The following is a 25,462-nucleotide window of genomic DNA, read 5'->3' as shown; positions in this document are numbered from 1 at the left end:
TGGAGCTTCATTCACGTAGGTCTGCTTATGTATTTATAACCAATAAACAAAGGAAAACACTAGATGGCGACAAAGTCACCAGATCTTGCTGCAGTGTTTACTGGTACCTGCATACCCTGCCTGGTGTTTTCCCTTATTCTGCATTATTAGACCACTCTCCTCTTCTTCAAATTAATTACATGGGAATTGGGAATATTGGATATTACATAATGTCATAAATATCATATAGTTCAAGTTGCACCGTCACAAAACATAAGGGAGATGTAAACACCCACACAGACCAGTGCAATAAGTAATGCTAAGTTTGTGGGTGTACTATGGGTGTACAGGGGTTTTGTCTCTATCTTCCCCATAACATTATGGACGGATTCAACCTCTGTAAATCTTTGGCAGTCAGATAGCTATTATTAGGTAAAAGCTGTATTTGTTTATTATAATATAATAATATATTAATATTAATATTAATAATAATATAAAATAATGTCTGTGACACTTGTAAATGTCTTAAATTGAATGAAAAAGAACAAGATGGATGATCCTCAAAGCGTCCCACTCAGTAAGCACACTAACTGACTGTTCCTGACGTAATTATACAATTTCTTTTGTTGCCACCTGCAACTCCTACAGTTTAAAAGGCCATGCTTTTGAAACAAAGACAACTCATCTGCTGCTGCTGCTATTTGATTAGGGCCATTTGAACATCAATATAGGTGGCTCCTTTGTTGCTGTAGTTTTGCTACAGGACAGAGCTCATTCAGCTGCAACAAATAAGAGCATCATAATAATCTTCCATACAAGCAAAAAAAGATATACACATATTACTGGGTCAAAGGTAGATTAAAGGAAACACCGGTTTTGTACTATCAGGGAAGATATTCAAGAATTTTCAATGAAAAGATAAATCAGTATTTAGTTTTTAGAAAACATTTAATACAAGATATTAAAACATGGTTTATAATGTTGGAAAAATAGATGCAATGAGACATTTTCCCAATCCTTTAGTTTCAAAATAACAAAAAAACTAATGAAGTCAAAGTTGCATCTACACGGTGAACTGCCTCTTAAATCTACTAACAAACGATGAAACAAACTGTGTTTCGGTCACACTACCTTTTTTCGAAACCAGTTTCATTAATTCATAAATCAGAATTAACAGGCAAAAACAATGCCCAACACACATTAGTCCTATATTGAACCCATAAACATCTGCGGTATCCACTTTGAGGTCACTTGGGAAAGTGAGACTTGAGGTGTTCCTTCAGAGCAGGTATTGTGGGGAGCTCTCTGTGACACACGTGACAACGGAGAGGTAGTTTCAACAACTCGCTGGTTCCATCTTTGACGCTGACCCTTCCATCTCTTTCAAGCATCTCAATCACATCTGCAGATAAGAAAAAAGAGAATTAAAACTACAAATTAGCAGTAAATGACACTAAGCAATACTGCGGAACTTCAAGTTGAAACACATGAAAAAACATGAAGTTTGCTCTCACCATGAGACTCAATGAAATAGTCTGTTGTGAATGAGTTCCAGTGCTTTTTGTTCTTCAAACAGGGAGAGTCAAAGTCTTGGCTGATCACATGGAGGTGAACATGACTGGAAAAAAACATACATGTATAATTACTATTTATTCGCAGAAAATTCTATCAATCAATTCATTATAAATTGTGCATACTTCACATTGCTGCCAACCATTTTTCAAAGCATTTTGTTCATCAGACCTTTGAGTTTATTTTGTGATATATTGAAGTTGGACCCCACCATTGCACCATCCACACAGTGATTAACCTACCTCATACTGGGGATGGCGTGGTACCCTGAGCGGAAACGTAATGAGCTAGCATCCGGACACTGCTGAACCATCTGGTCGCCGACTTCCTGCATGTGTTTCAGCAGGTCACAGTGCTCCTCACGTAAGGCCTTCAGGCTGGAAATGGACTGCCACGGGAGGACGAGCCAGTGGTAGCGAGCTTTAGGATATTTATCTTTGATTACAACTACTGTATCGTCCTTGTACACCTAGAAAAAAGGAGACAATGTGTCACGTCTGTGATTCAGATCAAGCATCACACCAATTGTCTTTTCTTTTTGTCAACAGCTACCTGCATTTTTGGGTCTTGCATTGAGGCCTTGAGACCTTGGCTCCAATGTCCAAAGTTTTCCTGCAACAAATTTAAAGTGACATGTTTTTTTATCTGATCAAATAATACTAATACCAGCGCTATAGAAAATCCATACAAGAGAAAAACATGTGGAATTCATAAAAACAACATCTTGAATACATGCAACCACTTTTTCGTTCATCTCTTACACTGGGTTTTGATGTTTCTTCAGGGCTGACTGACACAGACACCTTTTCTGACTGTTTGGCCGATTTCATACTCGAGGCCTCTCTTTGGCTCTCTCTGTCCTCTGAGGTTGGTTCTCGAGGTCTTTTGATACCGCCGCGGTCCCCGGTGGGATCCTCCTTGAACTGTACAGTGTATGAGTAGAGCTGATTGACAATATGAAGCTGCTGTCCTGGTTTCATTTTGACCTCATTGTCCTTCCCCACCACAACAGAGTCTACAGAGGTGGGGTTCAAGCCCAGCTTTGGAATTAAGACAGGAGATGAGACAGTGTCACAAAAAAAAAAAAAAAAAAAGTCGTTAGACATTCAGAGATCAACACTACAGGAAGGCTTAACGGAGTAATTCTTCAATTCAATAGCAGATTAGATTGCAGTTATTTAAATCAATGTTCTTTATGTGTCTTACCTGTTTAACTTTGACATAACCTTTGTTGCATTCTGCTTTCAGTTCAACTGGTTGAAAAGGGATAACATTAGCACAGGTTGAAGTATACTTTAAGATTGTTTCAATTTCAAAACGGAATACATGAAAAATATTCAAACACAGATAAAAAAAAAAAGAGAGAGAGAAAATAGAATCCAGTTTAAGCAACAATAGGATACAATAAACTGTAATTTAGACCAATCAAAATTATAATCAGTACAGACAAATATGGTATGTATGTAATAAGGATTTTGTTAATAAACTGAACTGCGGCAGCTCTAATGTAAGGTTTGTAACAAACATAATATATACAAATCAGTTTTAAACGCTCTTATTATACGTAACTGGATATTAATAAATATTTTTTGTGACATTTTGTAGTATGTTCCAATCTTGACGTCGGAGGCTACTTTGCTAACGTAGCCAGTGTAAAACGAAGAGGTATCGTTATATTACCTTGCTGCCGAGAGCATTTTTTGTCTTTAATAGTCGTTTCTGGACCTCGACCCAGGACAACTGTCTGTAGGTGAGGCAGTCTGATGGGTTTATGATTGCCCTCCTCGCTAATAAGCCAGCAAATTGGCATTTTATCATGTTATGGGGCTACTTTAACCAACAGAGGTGCAAAACTGTCGCTGCCCACGCTTTTGTTTTGGTTGACTCCTCGTCGCAGGAGATTGACGTCACTGTAGCAGGTTTTTGCCCCCGGTAGAGGCGGGTTAGAAGATTCTCGAAGAGTGAGCCGAGGTTTTGCTCTGAACTTGTGAGGATTCAAAACATCGTCTTCATATAAGGTAAGAAACTGACAATTCAAACGTACGGGTTTTGTTTTTACCTGTGTCATATTCGTCTTTTTAGCTTGACGTTAAAAGAAACATCCTAGCTAGCGTGTTAGCATAAGACAGGCTAGCAGTGGTTTGGATAACTAACGCTAGCTAAAGAACGCAGGGCCTCTTAGAAACGAAACACTACTGTTTTCATCATGAGCAGGGTAACAGGTAGTTGCTAACATATTAGCATCCTCGTGTCAACCAAGATTAGGCCGGTGATGGTCGTTTACTTCGTGTCTGTATATAATTAATACAAGTAAACAAAGCAAACAAGGCGTGTAACCTTAAATGTATTAGATTTGAACCTCGTTACATGATTATTTTCCCGTGTAAATGTTACACTTCTCATGGTCTGGTCTCATGTTGAAGTAAAATTAAAGAAATGAACTATGTCGGAATCTCGCCTCGTACCAGTACGTGTCGTACTTGTACATTGCTTGCGTGTTTCTGTTTTATGCCGGTGCACACTTCTCCTCCACTAACGTTACATGTCAGAGGGAAATATAAGCTACTTTTATTGTTGTATTTATCTGGCAGTAAATAGTAGTTACATTTCGGATCAAAGCTGTACAGAAAGTATAAGAATATTTAAGTAGTCTCTAAAATGTGACTTGTCATAGGTGAAAGTAGTGGTAACACTAGTTGTTAGCTCTGCCATGTCAACATCCAGATGCTGAGTGATAAGATAGTAATGAATCAGGAATAACATGCCGATAATAATATTTATTAAATGTGACTTTGAATTTTGCTTAATGAGGACTTTTACTTTCAAAACTGAAAAACATACAGGCTTTAAAGAAAGATCCAAGCTTCTAATAATCAAGGAATGCAACACTCTTTATCATTTTAATGACGATTGCCCTCAAAATCTTTTTATCTTGTTTACTCAGCGACGATCCTCATTTTACTTCATGTCGGTCTTTTTTTTTTTTTTTTTTTAAGTTTAATTTCTTTTGATGCTGATATGTTTTTGTCCAGTAACAGTGGTTTCAGTTTTGATTCACTGTAAGTATTCTGATGTGGAGGGGCAGGGGCAAAGAGCAGGCTGCGCACTAAAGAGAGTATGTCACTCTTCCTGAACCTGATCAGGAAACTTATAATATAAGTTATTGGTTCCTTGAACTTGTCATCTGCGAAGCCTCTGACACGACCACAGGTGTATGACAGTGGCTTCCATGAGTTCACCTGGAATACCTAGACCACCAATATGTGAAAAAATATTAGCTTGGAGTTCCAGGTGAACTTGTGTAAGCTGCTGACAGGCATGAAGGATAGGACTGTAAGATTGCCAGCGGAAAAACGCATCAGAATCCCAAAAACATCAACATAAAATGCAATAAGATTGTTAGAGTGTCGTCAGATATAACAAGTGTGTTACAATCATATTTGAGATTTCATTTTTTTGTTTTTTTTTTTATGGTCACCATTTTTATTGTGCCAATACAGCTTTTCATTCCTTTTACAGTGCCTGTTTTATAGACAAAGACTGCTCTCACTGTGAAACCACATGATGATTCGCTGTATTTTTGGATTTAATTTGCTCTATTTTCTCTTGTGACGGTGACGTGGTTAATATTCATATTCACTGAGCAACACACTCAGTTTCATTTAAATCACCTCTAACTTTAGAGACTGCTAAGCAAGGCCATTCTGTAAATTTCTGTTTGGTAGATTTTGGTGCTGAGCTGGAATTAAATATTGAAATACTGATGTGACTTACTTTTCTTTTTCTTTTCCAGGGTTATTTGTCAAAGGCAAACATGGTTAAAGAAACAGGCTTTTATGACACACTGGGTGTGAAACCCAGTGCAACTCCTGACGAACTGAAAAGAGCCTATCGCAAACTAGCCTTGAAATATCACCCTGACAAAAATCCAACAGAGGGAGAAAAGGTGAGCTCTTCCATAACACTGATAAAAATTGATAGTTGTTTAAGTGTATTTGATTGTCCTTATAAATAGCTAATTTTGTGACAGAAGTTTTCAGACCTGATGAAATGGATTACATTTATAGTAGAATTACAATTTTAGTTCTTACATAAGTATGTGTTTTTGTTTCTTCTCTTTGTAGTTCAAGCAGATCTCACAAGCATATGAGGTGCTTTCAGATGCCAAGAAGAGAGAGGTCTATGACCGTGGAGGTGAAAAGGCTATAAAGGAAGGAGGATCTGGTGGTGGTGGAGGCGGTGGGGGCTTTGCCTCACCCATGGACATCTTTGACCTGTTTTTTGGTGGCGGCAGTCGGATGCACAGAGAGAGAAAAGGTACGGAAATATTAGAGAAATAATCCCTGAACTGAAATAATGTGTGAGGTGTGTAAAGTGTTTATTTTTATGGTTTGAGTTATGCAAAGAAAGAGCCAGTGTTCTGTTGATGAGGACGTTGCTGTGTTAAACATTTAGTCATGGCAGTAGGGCTGCATCTAGCTATAATTTCCTTTTGTGATTAGGATGTTAAGAAGTCTCACTTGAGAACCTGGAGTCAACAAATGTTTGTCAGTTTTGCGTGAAAATGAACAATAATCGACTAATCAATGCTTCTTTTGGAAAACCCTTTATATTAGCTCATTGCAGATATCGATGTAGTGTTATCAGCCAATAACTCTAAATTTAAGTACAGAAATGAAATGTTTTGAGATGGTGCCAGCTGTAAATTTGTCCTCCCGGTAAATTTCTTGGTCTCTGTTGTTAAAATCAGATCTAATGAAACCTTAGGCCAAATGTTTATTCATAGGTAAGGACTGTTAAAATGTTTGAATCATTTTGTTTTTCTTTGGGGTTATTTTGTTTTTCATTGAGTTTGACTGTCAACAGCAGTGTTGCAGTTAAAGATCTTGTATGCGTTTGTTTGTAAGCTCTGCTGTGCATCATGTTTGGAGCTGGTCTGTCAGTTTCATTTTCTCCCTGCAGAGAACAAAACAGGATTTTCTCGTGCTGTAATAAATTGGCATCTTGTTCTTGCTGCAGCTGGTGTTTGTTAGCAAACACATAAAAGCAACATACAGACAAGACTGTCAAACAAGCTTGATAAATGTTTGAGAGATCATGTTTTTACTGGCTGTACATCAAGAGTCTCATTTGTGACTTTGCAGTTTGGCTAGAGAGGAAAACTATTCTGAGCCTCAAGTAAAGACGTAAACACACAGCTGATGCAGCCCAGTGTTGTGATTTAGGATTTGTTAGCAGAAGTTTAGGCTTGTTTATTTAAACAAGTATATTATGTAATATGTAAGGACATTGGTAGTAAAAGGAATCAAAGATGTGTATTGATTTCTAACTTTATTGCAAAAAACAGTACTGTTAAAGTCTCTGATTTGTCTCACCTCAGGTAAGAACATCGTTCATCAGATTTCTGTGACGTTGGAAGATCTTTACAACGGAGCTACAAGGAAACTTGCTCTCCAGAAGAACATTATTTGTGAGAGATGTGAAGGTACGTGTTTTGATGTGCATTTTTTATTTTTTTATTTTTACATGCCCTTGTTAGTGTCCGTCACTGGACTGGTTAAGTAATCTGAGCAGGCTTTTCAGCACACACAGGTCATGAAAAGGCTCTTTGTTCAATAACAAAATTAATCTGTCTTGTAAATGTTATCAAGTCTGTGCTGTTTATACAACAAGCCAAATGTAAAACAAAAATAGCTTCTATCTTTGTTAGTGGATTGCTGACCGTTGATTGCTCTTGGCAGGTCGTGGGAGTCGGAAAGGAGCTGCACAGATGTGCATGACCTGCCATGGCACAGGCATGCAGGTCCGCATGCACCAGCTGGTACCAGGTATGGTGCAGCAAGTGTCCACAGTGTGCCACAGCTGTCAGGGCCAAGGACAGAGAATCAGCCACAAGGATCGCTGCAAAGGATGTGGGGGCAGAAAGATCCTGCGGCAGAAGAAGATTTTGGAGGTCCACATTGACAAAGGTGAGAGTGACTGGAGAGTTTATATAATTCATGTGTGACCCGGTGAAGACTGAACCAGAAGACCAAAGATTGTCCATGAATCACCTGTTCACTCACCTGCTGCAGGAATGAGAGATGGCCAGAAGATCGTTTTCCACGGAGAGGGAGACCAGGAGCCAGGAATAGAGCCAGGTGACATCATCATCGTCTTAGACCAGCGAGAACACCCAAATTTCACCAGGTAATAAATATGTTCTATGTTATAAAGTACCTTTAGACAATATACAGTATATATGGTGAATATGTTGTCTTTCACTGGATATTTAAGTGGCACATGAGCCAAAGTAGAAGCACCAATTTGGGTCACTAGAGGGCAATACAAATCTAAATGATTACTAAAAGTCCCATTTGATTTTGCACCCTGTTGATTGAATTTTACTCAGAAGTATTATACTTTATTAAATCACCTCTGCTTTTCTTGTTCTTACTCTTGTCCTCAGGAGAGGAGAAGACCTTGTCAGGTCAATGGAGTTGCAGCTGGTCGAGGCTCTGTGTGGTTTCAAGAAGCCCATTAAGACACTGGACGACAGAACTCTCCTCATCATCTCACATCCAGGTAGATCAAGTTATTAAATGCACAGATACATCTTAAAATGTCAAATGTTTATTTGGCGTTCAGACTAAATGCTTGACGGCCTCCTTGCCAGTGTTATTAGATGATTTTTATTGATTTATATTGGTTGAGGGGCAAGCCTCTCCAACCTCTCCTTTGGAAGATATGAAATAAAAAGCAGTTGTTTTACATTTAAAACTGACCCAGCACATCCTGGTGAACAGGCACTGACCTAGAATTGTTATGCAATTGTTAAATGCAATAAAATGTGTTTGGTATCAGTATTTATTTACTACCAGATCAAATGGCTTTAAGGTGTAAGAAAGTTTATATTAAAAACAAAAAACATTTTAAAGTCATTTTTAAATAAATAAAGAAATGATCACTTAGGTCCCTAGCTTTTTACTAGGCATTTGTCAGATTATTTCATACGACAAGAGGATGCTGAATTTAATTTTCAGTTTTTCAAATCAAGATGACCTATTTTTTCATCACCTTTTAGGGGAATTGATCAAACCTGGAGACACAAAGTGCGTCTTGAATGAGGGGATGCCAATGCATCGCAGGCCATTTGAGAAGGGACGTCTTATTATTCACTTCTCGGTAAGATGTTTTTCAGTATCCACTCCTTTTTAATGTTTTTTTTCTCACTTATCTATTCTGTTTTTATCATTCACACACATCTGTAAAAGGAAAAACAATCTAGACCAGCCTCACACACAAATGCACAAAATACCCATTCAATAATGTCAGCACCATGTAAACCTCTGCTTGGCACTTAAGCCCTCTTCTCTGTCTGAGTCTCTGTAGTGTTAAACATATTAAATCGCCTTCTATGTTTTGTCTTGCTTCACATAGAAATTGGCAACAAAAAAAACAGGCAGTCGCACTTTTGCACATGATCATCAGATTGTTACTCTGACACAGTCACACTGCAGGGTGCTGAAGTGTTTAATGGTTGTTGAAATCCGTGTGTTTCTTTTAGGTGGTGTTCCCACAACCCAACTTCCTCCCCGAGCAGAAGCTGAAGGAGCTGGAGCGCTACCTCCCAGGAAAGCTGGAGGCCGAGCAGCCAGACGCAATGGATGAAGACCTGTACATCTACGCCAACCTTGAGGAGTGTGACTTTGAGAACAGGAGGAGAGGCAACCATCAGTACTACTATATGGATGAAGACGACTGCACTGGGGGCGTTCAGTGTCAGACATCTTAAACAACACCTGACCTGTTCTTACACTAGAGGCCCACACCCTCATCTCTTAAAGCACCTTCATTTTGAGTTTTGTGCACTTTTTTATTTAATTACTACTCTTTTTGATTTTTTTGTTCTTTTAAGCTGAATCATAAAACTGTCCCAACATTCTCCTGATTTATTCTACATTTTTTGGACAGATTAACTTTTAAGTTACAGGACTAAACTGGATGCCTTGTCATCTTTGGGACCTTTCCTTTTCTTTTTTTTTTCTTTTTTTTGCAAGATTTTGTTTTTATTTTTCCAGTCACACTGTGATGAGAGATGAGAGGGCTGCTTCGACAGGGGCTTCATAAAAAAAAGAAAAACTTCTTTGTCTAAGCAAAGACTGCCTGCTTTTACATGCAGGAACACTAAAACGGATGCCAATGTTAATATGAAAATAACCTTTTTTACAGTGTTACTAAATCGGCTGTTGTTGTGGACCACTTGTTGGTGACTTGTTCAATATGTTTGTGTGTGTGTGTGTGTGTGTGTGAGAGAGAAGACCTAGTGTTCAGGTAGGTGTGGGGAGCCTTGTGTATTTAGACTTGAGTTTAAACATTTCTGCTGTTTTACCCTTTCAAGGGCTATTTTCTAAACATTCTAAAACAATCATTAAAATGTGACAAAAGATAATAATGATGCAGGCGTGGCAGTACATAGGTTCAAGCCACTTAATTGTAGAGCATTCAAACTTATATTTATATTTAGTTTATTATGTTGCTGCAATCTGTTTCCTGTGATGGTGCCGCACATTTCATTATGTTTTGGAAACCTCATGTATATACAGCACAGTCTGATATAGGCAGGTGTTCACAAACAAAAGGTCAATGATTAGTAAGAAGGCACTTTATTTTGGAACAGTTAACAGATTGGGGAGGGTTTAGAAGAGCTTAATGTGATTTTATAATTATGTCTTAATGCGGTTTTGAGTTTTATTTAAAGTTATTCGGAGAAATCGGTAAACCTGCTTGTTGTAACAGGCTGTTACTGCCTTGATGCTTTCCCTCTCTTTAAGAAGTGCCAAGCTGCACCCAAGTTATACACAAACAGAGTGGCATATGTCCAAGGTGTTGTTTTAAATGTTGAGTTGATTATTTCTGGTATGTGATTTTAAATTTTTTAGAATAAATTAGAGTTGCATTATTTAGATTTACAATTACAAATTTTAATCACTTTGCAAGTTAAACCCGTTGATGGGTTTTCGCTTGTGTTGGCCAACAAGCTATTAATGGTGTCATTTGTCATGCTTTATATTTCGTAATTGTCAAATGCCAAATGGGTCATTGGGAGGTTATGGAGGGACTTAAAATCGCCACACCTGATACCTCATTGAAGTGTCTGCCTGTTTGAAGGCCTTATCATGACTTTAGCTTGATGCTACATTTCATTCTGTGGTGACTTTGCCTTTGGTTATTGTTAGGAGAGAGAAAAAAAACACAACTATGCTCAGCACAAGTGAGATCCCTGGAACAGTTGGACAGCTGTTCTTGATGCAAAGTTATGGGTACTCATAATGTCAGGGGAACTCAACTCGAAGTTCAGTTCAAATAAGTGTTGTCAAGTTCTTAATTTGACTGTATGCCTGTTAGGACCAATGATCTACATGTTCATGCTCATGTTTTCCAATTAAATTCTGTTTTATGGTCTCTGTAAGTTGCAGAATGACTTTGTGTGACTGATGTTTATTTTTCTAAGCACTGATATTTTTAAGATATTTAAGAGCAGCATTACAGGTGAAGAAGGAAGCGTCTTTGGTTTTACCTCCTCCTGATGATGCCTACAACCTCTACCTTTTCTCTCGTAAAAACAATCTGTCAAGCAGCCTTTTATTTTGTACTACGATGATGTTAATTATCTCAAATGTAAAAAAAAAAAAAAAAAATTCTGTAATTCTAAAACACTGACCCAGAAGTGGTCTTCTGCTGGCTTTCAGCCATGCCAAAGGACAATCGACAAATCTCGTCTCTTTTTTACTGTTTTCACATTCTCACTGAGGGAATGTGAATACAAACACTACAAGTGTGTTGGAGGTATCACTGTGGTTGCAGAGCTCAACAAGGTGACAGCTGAGGGAAAGAAAGCGTTCCTTGGACCTGGGATGGTCCCGGAACATGGAGTCCTGCGCTCATAGTTTGACAACAGGAGATGTGACAGTACGTGAGAGCTCGTGGGAGAACTGTCAACCATCTTACCTTCTTACCGTGGTGTTCCCGAGTATCTTTGGGTATTGGACTGTCGGTTGGACAAAATAAAATTTGGAAAACATAATTTCCGGACATTGATGACTATTGACCAAACAGTCAATAATTACAGAATCAATATAAAAAAAAGGGTTAGTCACAGACGAAGTCTACAAAATAAATGCATATGAAGATGAAGAAGTTAACATCTGGAGGTTGTACAAATGTTGTACAAAAGGTTTTCAATGACTTCTTGATTTACATATTCCAGTTTGTGTATAGATGCTGTGATGTTGACTACATTTCAAAATATCTCATATTTCAATGTAAAGAAAAATGTTTTGTTTCAGATTTCATATTTTTTCAGTCACTCACTTTTAGGAACCTCGTACCCCGCGACCCCTTGATAAAGGGATAAAGCGTTTACAGACCATGACATGAGATGACTTTGGGGTTCTATAAAGAAATGTTCACATCATATCAAGATATTTTCATTTTCAGGTACAGCTTTTCTTGTGATTATAGTATTGTTGCTAAGATTTACCTTAAATCTTTTTCAATACAGGTGAAAATGATCCTGTTAGAACAGTAATATTTTGTGACAATATTTTGTTTTTTCCTGTGTGGCAGCAATATGCTTCCAAAGAGAACAGTACCGTTACTTACTGTATAACAACACACACACACTGGCAACTGGAAAAGGTTTTTGAATTTTATTGATAATCATGTATGACATGACTGGCAATATATACAACGTAATGAATATAGAAAATAGGGAGTAATGTCTTCACATCATTTTTTGCAACAGTGATATATGGATGACAGGTGATAGTACTAGATACTGTTGTACAAATAATAAATAGTTCTCCTTCTTGCAGGCATACACGTCCTACTGATGCACGGGAACATTTATTACAGTCAGTGCAACAAACTAACGATAATGTAACCACGTTAAAACACACTTATTGTATACGCACAGGATACAGAATGTGTCACTGGAGCTCCACTGAGGTTTAACTTTAGTCGTCATGCATATTTTTAGGGAGTACTAAAATTATTATAGAGCCACGTTTAGACAGTGCACTGAGGTAGCATGCAGGGGACAAAGAGGACAACACAGAATCATCACATCTGAATCATAGTCGTTGAATCCAAGTTACAAAAGTATTATTATAAACCAAAGCTGACCAATCATATATACCTGATATTGTTTGTTTAATGCCCAAACAAGAGGCGCTGTTTATTATAAATATTTTCACGACAGTTCACCATCATGCATTTTCATGTCTAATAAAGACAGAAGAGATGAAAATGGGGATTCAAACTGCACTGGTGAAGCTGGATCCATGAGGAAGTGTGTGTTTTTTATTGTATGGAGGACCAAGACAGCCCTGCAAAAGTTCGTAAAGCAAGGACCTTAATTAATTAAGACATTAATTATTAAAAAATATACATTTTATAGATTATTTATATTAAAAAATAGACTAACCTAATTAAAACCCAATTATGAATTTCTAAATGAGATCAACAGTATGCTTTATTTGTTACTTATTGTCAAGAAATTCAGAGACACAACACTGAATTGATGCAGTTAACAAGTTCTGGAACTTGGAAAGTATAGTTGGTTTTTTTCCTTTAATGAGATTTAGTGAATATTGAACATTAAAACAAAAACAGCCTTCACGTTACCTTTTTTTTTTCTTATTTTTCTTTTTTGATTTACCAACCTGCCTCTTCTACATTTGTTAACTGCATCATTTTTCCACTTTCCCACAATGTAGCAAAATCTATGTAATTCCTCCTCACCACGAACACCCACCTGAACTTGCTGAAACGTTCAAGTGACGAGCACAAATTACAATCATGATCCATTGAAAAAGACTGATTAGTTGCAGTATTTCCGAGTGTACGCTTGACCTTAAAAAGCAGCGGATCAGTAAAAAAAAAATTAACTCCAGGCTCCATTTAGCAGTTCTTCTGTTATGTGTTGTAATTGATTGTTTTCTAACCTGTTGGTTCTGAGTTCAAAAATAAATGCTGAACCTCGGTTATTCTTGCCAACATTGACAAGAGTCCTTAAAGAGCTCTGATCCAGCTCTGATTGGATGAAACTTAGACCCGTCTGCTGATGACGTTATTTGACCTAAAGCTTCAGAAAACCTACTCAGTGGACCTTGTGGTAAGATTGTTCTCTCAATCAGTTAACTGTTTCAGAATATACTGATGGATTACTGTTATCCACTTGAAAAGGTGTTCTATTGATCCATGTATATTTATTACATAGAAATAAATGAATTGCTTTGCAACCATGCATAGGGCTCTCTGGGTCCACCATGCTGCAGTGCAGGCGACAGTTCACGGTTTCCATAGCCTCAGGAGGCCATCCTCGCTGTATGTGGCAATCAGGTTCTCGTGTGGGTGGTGAGCGATACCAATTACATCTTTCTCGTGAACCTGTGGGTGCAGAATAACACGGATCACCACACATTCTCAGTTTCCCATCAGCCGTACTGTTACCTTGTTAGCCCCCGCTAAGATTGCTACACAGCAGCAGCAACACAGTCAGAGTGTCAAGTAAGGCAAAAATAACTTGATAAATACTCTGTTTTTTAAATAAATCACACGGCACCAACTGCCGCCTCTCACCGGCTTGACAATGAGTGAATATTAGCAGCAGAGCTTACGGTCAGCGTTTTCTGCAGCCTTCCCGTCGTGTAGTTGAAGCAGTACAGCACGAAGTCCTCGCCCACACAGTAGATCCACTCCCCGCGCGGTGACAGGGTGCAACACACAAAGTCGGCTGCCTCCTTTCTGTCTGAGCTGAATGTCTTCACAGTCTGAGGCGGAAGAGGAGAAGACATTTAGCTGATTAGGAAAATGTTCAGGCATTGTGTTGGTGTTCTCACTAAAATATTACAACATGAAGGAGGAAGTGGTGGAAAGAAGAGTGAAAGTTGACGCCAAGGGTGGCAGCTATTGGTTGATCCATCATTTGGTCGACCACTTTTCTCAAGGCTGAATTGTCTCAGCAGCTTTCTTACATTATGTCCTTTCATTCGTGGTCTCCAGAGGATGATCTCCTCAGACTCAGTGACATTTTCTCTAGCGACAACATAGTGGCTAACATTTTTAAGGTGGATAAGTTTTGTGTGAGCGATTTCGACAGTTAGTGGATATATTGCCTTGAAATTTGGTACAGGATACGCTGAAACAACTGTGGTGATCACTTATCTTTTCATCTGGCTGCATTTTGAGATCAAAGTTTAAATTTGTCCAATACCATGGAAACAATAATGAAATTTAACTAATGAGCTAATTAGCAAATGTTGCTATGCTAACACACTTAATTAAGATTGTGAACATGGTAACCATTACACCTGCTAAACATAGGCTGCCTATTGTAAATGCAAATAATCCCAAAATGAAATTACCTGATGTTCCTTAGATCAGATTAATACGTCGGAGAGTTCTCACCTGACCATGCATGTTCATGACGACCACCGTGTTCGAGTGGTTACAAACCACAAAGTGCTCTGGATTTTGGGGCAGGGGAATCACATTGTTGACGGGGACTTCTGATGTCCTGGACAGAGATTTGAATGTGTTGATGCATTCGCCGGATTTTGTGCTCCAAATCTGAAATATGACATAAAAGCAAAAAATATTATAAAATAGATAAATATTGCAGAGCTTGCAGCACAGCCATATCATTTGCTCACTGTACCTTGACTGTGCCATCAGACGAAGCACTGATGATGTGAAGTCCATCTTCAGTGAAAGATGCATCATTTACAAATGACGAATGGCCATTTAACTCCTTTAGTGTCTTGCCTGACCTCAGTTCATGGATTCTGAAAATGAAATCGTTGAAAATTTGCAAAGTTGTAAAAAAAAAAGAAAAAAACTAAAAGAGCAGCCATGACTCATCAACAAGTCTACGTTTATTAACATAAAGAGGAGATTTTTGTTGACAGCAGATGAGGCGTGTTACTGAGAAGCCTGTCAGGACTGCTGCTGGCGGGATAATACTGAGGAAGGACCCAAATGCAGATGACTGAGGTGGATGTGGTGCAGTTCAGGGATTTAATGCACAGGTGTGGGCATGGGAGGGGGCAGTCAGGTGATGAGATGGTGGAGGGAAAGTCTGTGGACATCAGCTAGAGGACCGCAGGTTTAAGAAGTGGAAGGAAAGCACATGGCCTGAGAGAGGTGGGGCTGGTGACAGGGACCGAGAGCAACTGAGGGGGGAGCGCTAGGGATGAGAAAGTGTTTGAAAAGGGGAAACTGACGATCGGATTATGACACAGCCAATGTGTTATTTTTAGCTCCCGTGCAGAGACTGGGTGCGGATTAGCTAAAGCGTGACAAAACGCCTATTGCTCACTGATTGATTCCTTCTCTGGGAGGATGATATTGCGTATGTAAACAAGACCGACTCCCGGCTCGTGGAATCGCAAGTGAAGAAACACGTTGCAGCTTTGTGCCCGAGCACATGGTCTCTCTCAGTAACACCCACGCAGCACATGTGCTTCCAATACAGCAGAGAGGCTCAGCCCACACCCCCCAGGAGTCAGAAATAGATATTCAACTCCTCAGCTATGATGGGGATTCTGTGTGTGTGTGTGTGTGTGTGTGTGTGTGTGTGAGAGAGAGAGAGAGAGAGAGACAGACATCCTTGCTTCAACAAATTTACATTCAGGTGCACCGCTTGCACCAACTGTTGATGACTAATATCTGCGTTGAACTATAAGCCTTTTCAACAGTTTAAAAGCAATAAAGGAACAAAATAAACACCAGAATTTGACAATGCAGCTCATGATAGTTCCTTTTCTTCTAACAAAATGCCTATTTTCTTTATAACAGACCCCCGTTTTATGATCACGAGCCTCTAACGTTTGATATTTCGATTTACGTCAAAAATGTCACTCTAAATTTACCCAAAGAATCTATGGATTTTCATTTCATCATCTTCAACGAGTTTCTCAAGACTTGTACTGTTTTTCATGGTGGACACCTAAGTGCATCCTTGGAATTGCAACTGATTTTGCTGTAGATATTTCAGTAACTGTAACACGCTCTGACTGCTGAGAGAGCTATTAGATAACAAAAAACAATTAAAAGAACAGAAAGGTGCATTAAAACAGTAATCTTTTTGTTTGGCTCTGTTGCCAACTCCCTTTTTCCCATCTGCTTTCCTATAAGACAGTGCTGTTATGATTTATTCGGCTTGTTGTGGCAACGTTGAGCCAATTCAACGTGGGCTGTAAAAAGCCTTCGCCGCCTCCCAGCTGAACTCGCATTCATGTGTGCGCGTTTGAAACTTTCATGAATCATGTCCGAGGTCAGTGGGCGCTCTCACTTCCACCTCCCACAGTAGACAAACAAAGTTTATTTGCAACAACAAGGCTCCCACCATGTTGTTTCTCTTTTAAAATGTCTGGTGCAGCCTTAACTTAACACATATTTAAAGACCAAGAATGAATTTACTGTGTCAGGTATCAATCTAGTTCAAGTCACTGGTTTATTCAGTTTGTTTCCCCCCATGTATAGATCTACTTATAATGACGCGCTTATCTATATATCGACTTATTTATTCTTAGACTTTCATTGATATTACAGTTCAATCCATTTCAATGTCTTGTAATTTTTTCTATTTGCAAAGCATTCATGGTCATACATTACTTTATATTTTATGAATAATCTCACTAGTGTTGATAGCGATCGGTGTCAGTGTCTCAGCCAACCAAGTTTCCTTCCTCAACAGCTGCAGCAGCCTGCGGTGTGTTCGGTGTGTTCGGTGTGTGCATGAGATCGTTACATCGCACCTGATGGTTTGGTTGAAGGAGGCGCTGAGGACCTGGTTGTTGTCCTTGGAGAAGCTCAGACAGGTCACACCTTTGCTGTGGGCGTGCTCGAACCTGCGCAGGCACAAGCCGCTCTGGATCTTCCACACCTTCAGCAACAACGCACACATTTTTCAGGAGGTGAGATGATGAGACTTCGACTCGAACAGCATTGTTAACTCAGACATCAACACCTATTATTGTAGACAATATTCAAAGAGCCCACCTTTATTTTGCCATTCTGAGCTCCAGTTGCCAGCAGATCTGTATCCTGACTGAAGCACATGCACAGCACGGCTTCATCCATCATCATGAAGCTGTCCTGGGCCTGGTACTTTAGATCCTGATTCATCCATGCAGATACACACACACACACAAGTACACACACGGATAAGAAAGGCCAAGGTGGCAGCATTTAAACATTGTTATACAGGCAACATAAACAGACTTCATGCTTCAAACTAGTACAGAATATATGCAATTAAAATTCTCCACAATATTGCTGACAAACAGAACCCAGACAAGGAAACAAAAAAATATCCCTTGCAGAGGTAAAAATATCCATAATAAAGTAGAAACAATACCTTTGATATATAAAGAATTGTCAAGATATAAAATACGCTCACCTTACTGATTTTCCCAGTGTTAAAGTTCCACACCTCAATGAACCCGTCCACCGACCCAGTGATTAAGTATTTGCCATCAGGCGAGAAACGGGCGCACTCCACATGTGACCGTCGTCCAAACTGCCGAGACACACAGCAACTCTTCATTAACATAATCTCCCTCACCTCACATGCTCAACTATTTGGTTCACTGCATTTTTATCCAGATGCACAGAGAAACAACGCACAAAGTAACATCAGGCGACCTCAGGGAGGCATTAATATTTCCAGCGTGCTGCAGTCTGAAGCTGTGTAGGCTGACCGTTTTAACCTCGGGCAGAAAAAAAAAGCAAGGACGATCTCTTGGCAGCTCCATCTGGATACAAGCGATGAAAGCACAGCCAGAGACTAACACGAGTGCCTTCAGGTGAGTAAAGTAATTAGTTTTGTGTATGTGTGTGTGTGTGGGTGTGTGTGTGCAAGCATTACCTTGCCAGCGTACATTTGCTTTGAGCTTTATCACAGGAGAAGAAGACACCTTGGCACGTCGACAGTACAAAAATATCCATAAGATCACTTATGAACGGTGTGTGTTTTCCAGATGTATTGTGGGCCTCGTGAAGAAGGAGATGCAGTCTAAATTTGGATTCATTAATAAAAGGAGAAGAGTCTTTTATGCTGTAAATAAACTGTAATGCGCTGCCAATTTTACCTCGACTCATAATTACCAAGCCAAACTCTAGATGTGCAAAACACCAACATTGTTTTAGAGTGTATACAGTAAATCGGTGGATTGAGTGTTTAGATTTTTACTCAAGCAACTGAATCAATAGCACACTGTGAAAATACTCTTTAGACAGTAAAGTGGTCCCTGTTCATGTTTTTAATTTTCATTACATATGATGATTTTGGATTAATATTACTGCAGCATTAATGTGTATGATGGGTTTTACTGCTGTAGATGTTTAGATGTTAGAAGCTTTATATAATGTTGGGTAGTTTAATCTGCAGAATCATATAGCCTGTTTTCAGCTTCTTACTAATCCAATAGGATTTTTAATGAGTTTATTTATGTAAAAAATGAACACTTCATCCTTCAGTTTATCAGGAAGAATCAAAGGGTACTGTAATCTGAGAAGTAACTTGTAACTTAAGCTGTCAGACAATTATAGTGGGGTAAAAATTACTGTATTTGCAATATCTGAGATTTAGTGGAGTAGAAATGAAATAGTGTAAAATGTAAGTTTAAATACCTCAAATGTGTACCTGACTTAATGTACTTAGTTACAACCCACACCTACGGTATATTAATGTAATTCTATGTTAATCTGAACCTGGGTTGATCTACAGTACCTTGATGTGGCGGTACAGCTGGGTTGGAAAGGTCTCTTTCTCCAAAAGTCTCTTGGTGCCAGAAGTCTCAATGGTCATGTCGGGGGAGAGCTGATCTGGAAACTGCTGTATTCTCATAGACTGTGGAACAGACATGACAAACAGTCAGCAGAAAACATAACAGAATTGTAATGTTTCGCTCCATCGATGTCAAGGGCCCAATAGAAATCATGAATGCTAATAAATGTGAATATTCAAATTGTTGAGATGTAACACATGATCGAACTCAAGCAACTTCTTGCAGCTTGAAACTGTGAAAACAAACTGTGAATATTAACTGGAAACACATTTTTAGTTGCTTATTGATACATTAAATTCAAATTTCAAATTGTCAGGAGATGTTCTGTTTCTTTATGTTTTAGTACAATAATAATCTGATTTACTGCAGCCAAAACACCATCAACATGTTAGTATTGCAATAAATAAGCCAATTCTGTCACTTGATACATTTCACTGGCTGCATAAGCAACGTGGGCATCACCAAAATCCTTTCCCTAAGGCAAATGTACCTCTCTTAATACCAAAATAAAGGAGAATTAATTTCTTTAAGGCAATTTTGGAATCACTGCAAGGTTTGACAGTCACAAAAGAAACCGAGTATTGCTTCCTTTTTTTCAAAACCAAAGAGCTGACGAAATAGCTAATAATAAAATATTAAAAACAAATGAAACTGATGGTTTAAGACTCATTTCCTGACTGGATTTTTCTTCTAATGTGCTGCTCCATGCAATTAAGAATTTAAGGGGCTGTAATAAAACGTTAAAGCTCCTGAATACTTGCTTTCAGGTCCTGAGAAATTCTCTTTATGATCAAATATTCATAGTAAATGAGCAAAATTCAAAGTTTAGTTTCAGAAAGAGAAGAGAAATATCCTCAGTTATTATATAAGCATGTAACTCTGCTTAAACACCATGGTTTCATGCACATTTGGTGCAGAATCCAGAGTTATCAGCTTGTGATAGTGTGTTTCCATCCACTAGTATAATGCAAAAATGAGGAGTTTGGTGCATTGAGATGAACAGTAGGTGACGCTAATTCTCCAGTCAGGTGCATTAGATCATTACAGAGGAAGAGGTGATTCAAACAGTGCCCGTCAAACCTCTGATGAAACAAAACTGGGAAAACTGGAATGAAAATATGACATTGTGTGTTTTGTTGTTAAATGTTTTTTTTTATTATTATTATTATTCATTCATTGAAAATAAGGCTGTTTTTATGAGTCAGAAGTGACCACATTTGGACGAGAGGGTGAAGCTGGGGAAGATGTCCTGATTGGATACACTGTGGTAGCAACTTCTCAATCACAAGGCAGCCACACTCTGAATCATACCCTGCTTTATCATCTATTTTACTCTAAATGGGACCATGATTTACAAAATCAACATCATGCTGTGTTGAAGAAGACTTGAAACTAGAGATTGAGACTTAAAACTCATTAGTCAGCTGTTCACTGATGTAACAAATCAAGAGAGAAGTGCACTCCTTTTCTCATTAGCTTACATACAATTCTTTTTGAAACCAGTGGAGTTGCCCCCTGCTGGCCATTAGAAATAATGCAGAAGAGCTCGAATTAAAATATAAAATATAGAAAATCTCTCCTGGGATTGAATCAGAAAGTCTCTATTCCTTTGGCAGAAACGTGTGTGTTCATGTGTGACATCATCACCGTGAAGCTGATTTATAAATGAGATGTTTTCAGGCGAGAATTGAGGGGCGATCGTTAGTGTGTGTTTCATTCATAATGACAGAGTGCTATATTGATCAGTCGGCTTCCCTTGTCACACAATTAGAGCGAGTTTTGAGAGGGGATATTGATCGGTATACTCACGCCGACTTGTTCCAGGAGCCCCATGAGGCGAGAAGGTGGCACCACGCTGACCTCCCTCACCAGCGCCTCGGCTATCGCTCTGCGCCGCTTCTCCTTGCTGCTGCCTTTTGGGTACGCCTGCGACGAGAAGCAGAGGAGGGTACTTTATAAAGCCCTTACTGCTGCAGTTGTTTTTAAACTAGAAAGGGTCATCGTCTCACCTCGCGGGGGTCAAAGTAGGAGCATGTTAGCAGGTTCTCCAAGTGGATGTACCTCTCTGGCTGCGTCTGCTTCAACATGATCATGGGGTCAGTTTGTCTGAGGAGCGAGCGAGCCGCTCCCACCTCCCTCATTTCAATGAGCTCCATTACGACCTGTTGAAGAGATTAGTGCTCATGAGATGCTGCTAATTAAAAACTCAAGCCAAGAAACAGCACTGAGGCGAAGCTCACCTGCTCATAAAGATCAATGAGTGTGTTGTCGGGCAACTTGAGGGACTCGATGGCCAGCAGGACGGAGTCCCAGTGGCCGTTCTTTATGTCTGCAATGAAACTGTCGATGCTTTCCACCGTGTTGAGTGACACCGTGGTTTCCTCCTGTAGGGTGGTCAGCGTTCGGTAGAGGTTGTTCTCCTTCAGGTACTGCATGATCAGGCGGATCACACTGGAGAAGAAGGTTAGAGCAAAATATAACAAATGTCCTCTATCCCTTGTTTCTGCTCTATGTAACTTCAGTGAGGGGGTTGGATCACAGCGTTACATACATGTTTACTTCAACAACCATGTTTTCAGCACATACGAGTTTCGTTTGTAGACAACACCTACAGTACAAACTGACAAACTGTTACAGACATGGATTTTGGATTTACAGCAGGGGTGTTGCACTCAGACACTGTAGGGGGCGCCAGATCACACACAATAATAATTCCTACATAATGTTCCTTTGAAACACTGATGGAATGCAACTAAGTGCATTTACTCAAGTAGTCCACCTTCTGCTGGTTTACACTTTCACTCCACTCGACTACATTCATGAGATACCTTTAGTCACTCGTTGCTTTGCAGACTGCACCAGAGCACATTTTTCAAATTCATTTATTTTATCAGCAGATAAAACATAGAAATAACAAAAACCCCACATCTTCAGAAAAAATGCTAACAGTACACAGTTTATATAAACCAACATATGTACTTTTTAGATTGAAAAGTTACTTTCCATACTGAAAAATGGACAATTTAGTTTTTGGGAGAGAAATTTTAACCAGAAGGATCATGACTGAATAAAGTGAAAAAACAAACCAACCTTAACTGCGACGCAATGTCATACTGTTTCACTTCGTTTATATTTTGTTATGTTGTTTTGTTATATGTTTTTCATTTCTAGCTTCAAACAGTGATCTGGGGACATTATCCTCCACTGAGAACAGCTTGTTTATTCCGTCATGGGGAGAAAAAAAAACAAAAAAAAAAACATGTGAGTCCGTATTATGACCTCAGAAATACTGTTAATGTTAAAATTCTATGCTCCCACTGAGTTATGTTGAGGGACTTTTGGTTGTACAACACTGCTTTCAAATGCAATTGAAAAATGTTCTCACTGTTCTCACCCATTCAGTGTGTCTCTATGCTCTAGTAAAGCACTCCGAATTGCCTCGTGTCTGAATGATGCTGTATAAATAAACGCTCCCTGCCATTGTCTCTGTGACAGTTAAATCACCAGCCGCAGTTAACATTTCTCTGTGGACGTGACTCTGTGTTGGTGTGTCTCCTCTGGCGTATCTTGGTCTCAGAGAGGGAAACATCAGCGTTTACACACTCTAGTGATTCTGAGTGACCAACTGGACACTGAAACACTGTTTAATTTTCAAAAATGCTGCGCCAGATTTGACTTTTTGCTCCCAATCAAAACAAGAATCTTGCTTCATGTGGAGGTTTCTGTCCCACAGCTGAGCCATGTGCAGGTCCCTTTTTTTTTTTTTTTTCCCAACAACTCTCTGTTGCATCCCACCTTCCCATCTGTTGTCACTCCACCAGAAACCATGCTGCAGGGAAAGTTTGGTGATCTGTTTTCACTTGCGACTTTGTCCACAGGCATGGTGACTGGATAAACATCACCCACTGATTCTGCATATATGCTACAGTTTCACCTCCCACCATGGGAAGGTGAGCTTGACAACAAATGTGAAGGCTACCTCCATCCCCACGTTTCCCCACAGGAGGACTGAATATTCAACCAATGAAAAGGGGGCTCAGGCGCATCCTGAGCGAGGGGGAGGAGAGCCTATTAAATCAACAGGCACATGTGGTTGAAACAGAGATGCTGTGTGTGTGTGTGTGTGTGTGTGTGTGTGTGTGTGTGTGTGTGTGTGTGTGTGTAGAGGCATGCGAAAACAGCCCGGACCCGCCTAATCAGCGAGAACAGCGGGTTAAATGACTCCAAGCGAGGCGTTTGAGCAGCCTCACGGGGGACACTTGGCCATATGTGCGGCGGTACATTAAGAATTAAAGAGGCTGCACGGGCGATTAAACAAAACGCCACATGGGTGCAGGGGAAAAAAGCGTGCGCAGAACATAAATAACAACAGGAGTAGTGGAAGAAGAAGACAGATTTACAGGCTGCGTTGGTGCGTGTTAGTGTTGTTTATTTCTTTAAGTGACACGTTCAGGCGCACATGACGTATTCTAAGGAATGCTGCGATTTTATTATAAGAGGGAACTTTGAGAAAGATACAACAAAAAAAAAAATAGCGGCAAAAAATCCAGACATCATCCAGTCTCCCAGGTGAATGCGTAATTTACAACTCAGTCATCATGACAGACCCTCTCACTCAGCAGAACTGATGTTTTCCCTTTAAATCACACAGGTGGTCATATCATCATTATTGCTTTTATTCTATAGCTATCATTACACTTGTTAATTGCCATTAGAAATTAAAAAAACACACACACACACACACACAAAGGAAAAGCGCACTTACTCCGAGGGTTCCATGTCCGCAGCCATGCTGATGTTGTCTCCTGCTGTTGCAGCGCCGGACTGACGGCTCGGCGGTTCGGGCTCCGGCTCTGAGCTCGCTAGAGCCACGTGAAAGTCGTCTGCTGAGGACCACCCACTACACGTGCTCTCTCCTGTGTCTATCTCTTTTTTTTTTTTTTTTTTTTTTTTGCGGCGGGCAGCAAACCCAAACTTGTGACTGCCGCCGCCACACAAACGTCTTGGGCGCTACACACACCCCCACACTCCCCTTCCCCTCTCCTGACGCATGCCGATATGTGGAAGGAACATTTGTGGGCACGTTGCGTGCAGGAGACGAGATGCTGCAGCCACGACATCAGCATCATCATCATCATCATCATCATCAGCATCATCATCATCAGCAGCAGCAGCACCACGGACAGGAGCTCGTGGCTCAGAGCGTGCTCGCCTATAGGAACCATTGTGCACGAGCCAAAACATCGCTGCGAACGTCCTCTCCTCTCCCTCATCAATATGCACACCCAGAGCTGGTTGCGTCTGCGTATTCATCCCCGTGATTACCAGCCATCAGTGTCCCTCCTGTAATCACACACTGCGGGCAGTGCGATGCTGGAGCCGCACTCAGCGGGCTCGGAGAGTTAATGAGCTGAGATGTTTGACCCTTCACTCAGAGAGCGTGTTTAATCTGAGGCCCACATGAGCAAATAAACCTGTTGGTACGGTCGTTAATCCGGAAAACAGGTTCCATTACTGTGCAACGACCTTGTAAAGGGTTTATTACTGTCCCCCACTGCGCTGCATGGTCTATATTTAAGCGTAGCTACAGAATCAATACAAATGACGACTAATAACACATACAAGATTAAAAAAGAGGCATCAATCGTCTTAGTAAATGACAAAATCTGACAATATTTTATTCATATGAAGGTTGGTTTGATGGTTAATACTGTCTTATACTGAATGATTAAAATCCTCTCACAGATCAGCAGCAGCAGCAGCAGCAGCAGCAGCAGCAGCAGCAGCAGTGCACCTACAGGAGGATTTATTTGACCCCTGTGCTTCAGTGAGGACTCCAGCATCAGAGTCAGACATCAGACTGCAGGAATCAGACGCAGTTCGGCGGCCAGTGTTGTCTGATGGAGGGAAGGTCTGGGTTTGGTGTTCCTGACATGTGTGACAACACAACAAGCTGACCTTGGTTTCACTACCTGAAGCCCCCCTCGCGTGATCAGATGTAAAGTCTAAGGAAACAGAATCGAGACTAAGAAGCGTTTGTAAGTGAGTGTTCGTGTTGTTCTTTCGGCTCTTCA

At 39.9% G+C, this 25,462-nt stretch overlaps 3 protein-coding genes across 4 annotated transcripts; 1 reads left to right on the top strand and 2 right to left on the bottom strand.

Moving 5' to 3' along the window:
* Nucleotides 1-908: 908 nt before the first annotated feature.
* Nucleotides 909-3,462, bottom strand: aptx (aprataxin). Of its 2 annotated transcripts, XM_037099572.1 has the most exons (8): nt 3,232-3,462; nt 2,758-2,804; nt 2,359-2,591; nt 2,313-2,322; nt 2,104-2,163; nt 1,794-2,020; nt 1,494-1,597; nt 909-1,381 (listed from the first exon to the last, which is right to left on the bottom strand). In XM_037099572.1, the coding sequence occupies exons 1-8, from the start codon at nt 3,359-3,361 to the stop codon at nt 1,227-1,229; spliced, it is 966 nt and encodes a 321-aa protein (XP_036955467.1). In that variant the 5' UTR covers nt 3,362-3,462; the 3' UTR covers nt 909-1,226. The 2 variants fall into 2 exon arrangements, with proteins under 2 accessions (XP_036955467.1, XP_036955461.1); XM_037099566.1 differs by having other exon boundaries at nt 2,313-2,591; nt 3,232-3,457.
* On the top strand, nt 3,434-11,002 carry dnaja1 (DnaJ heat shock protein family (Hsp40) member A1). The gene is made up of 9 exons (XM_037099553.1): nt 3,434-3,569; nt 5,345-5,497; nt 5,676-5,868; nt 6,932-7,036; nt 7,293-7,520; nt 7,626-7,740; nt 8,000-8,115; nt 8,615-8,715; nt 9,098-11,002. The coding sequence occupies exons 2-9, from the start codon at nt 5,366-5,368 to the stop codon at nt 9,323-9,325; spliced, it is 1,218 nt and encodes a 405-aa protein (XP_036955448.1). The 5' UTR covers nt 3,434-3,569; nt 5,345-5,365; the 3' UTR covers nt 9,326-11,002.
* Nucleotides 9,603-25,053, bottom strand: LOC119020286 (WD40 repeat-containing protein SMU1-like). Its single transcript, XM_037099539.1, has 12 exons — nt 24,154-25,053; nt 21,629-21,839; nt 21,398-21,550; nt 21,198-21,314; nt 19,331-19,450; nt 17,999-18,118; nt 17,599-17,715; nt 17,355-17,482; nt 15,254-15,380; nt 15,004-15,165; nt 14,214-14,366; nt 9,603-13,983 (listed from the first exon to the last, which is right to left on the bottom strand). The coding sequence occupies exons 1-12, from the start codon at nt 24,177-24,179 to the stop codon at nt 13,885-13,887; spliced, it is 1,533 nt and encodes a 510-aa protein (XP_036955434.1). The 5' UTR covers nt 24,180-25,053; the 3' UTR covers nt 9,603-13,884.
* Nucleotides 25,054-25,462: the final 409 nt, after the last annotated feature.

Source organism: Acanthopagrus latus, chromosome 1 (genome assembly GCF_904848185.1).
Source record: "Acanthopagrus latus isolate v.2019 chromosome 1, fAcaLat1.1, whole genome shotgun sequence".
NCBI lineage: Eukaryota > Metazoa > Chordata > Actinopteri > Spariformes > Sparidae > Acanthopagrus > Acanthopagrus latus.
Note: the sequence above shows the minus strand (reverse complement) of the source record. Positions and strands in the feature narration are given on the sequence as shown.

What these genes read in the sequence shown, in the direction of transcription:
- aptx (XM_037099566.1), bottom strand. Translation starts at nt 3,361, where the DNA reads ATGCCAATTTGCTGGCTTATTAGCGAGGAGGGCAATCATAAACCCATC. An exon ending in AAAATGCTCTCGGCAGCAAG is followed by an intron (nt 2,805 to 3,231) that starts GTAATATAACGA and finishes CTTTTCAACCAG; the next exon opens with TTGAACTGAAAGCAGAATGC. An exon ending in CACGCCATCCCCAGTATGAG is followed by an intron (nt 1,598 to 1,793) that starts GTAGGTTAATCA and finishes GTTTTTTTCCAG; the next exon opens with TCATGTTCACCTCCATGTGA.
- LOC119020286 (XM_037099539.1), bottom strand. Translation starts at nt 24,179, where the DNA reads ATGGCTGCGGACATGGAACCCTCGGA. An exon ending in TCATTGATCTTTATGAGCAG is followed by an intron (nt 21,551 to 21,628) that starts GTGAGCTTCGCC and finishes TCTCTTCAACAG; the next exon opens with GTCGTAATGGAGCTCATTGA. An exon ending in CGTCTGATGGCACAGTCAAG is followed by an intron (nt 15,166 to 15,253) that starts GTACAGTGAGCA and finishes GTCATATTTCAG; the next exon opens with ATTTGGAGCACAAAATCCGG.
- dnaja1 (XM_037099553.1), top strand. Translation starts at nt 5,366, where the DNA reads ATGGTTAAAGAAACAGGCTTTTATGACACACTGGGTGTGAAACCCAGT. An exon ending in GATGCACAGAGAGAGAAAAG is followed by an intron (nt 5,869 to 6,931) that starts GTACGGAAATAT and finishes GTCTCACCTCAG; the next exon opens with GTAAGAACATCGTTCATCAG. An exon ending in GGAGGTCCACATTGACAAAG is followed by an intron (nt 7,521 to 7,625) that starts GTGAGAGTGACT and finishes CACCTGCTGCAG; the next exon opens with GAATGAGAGATGGCCAGAAG.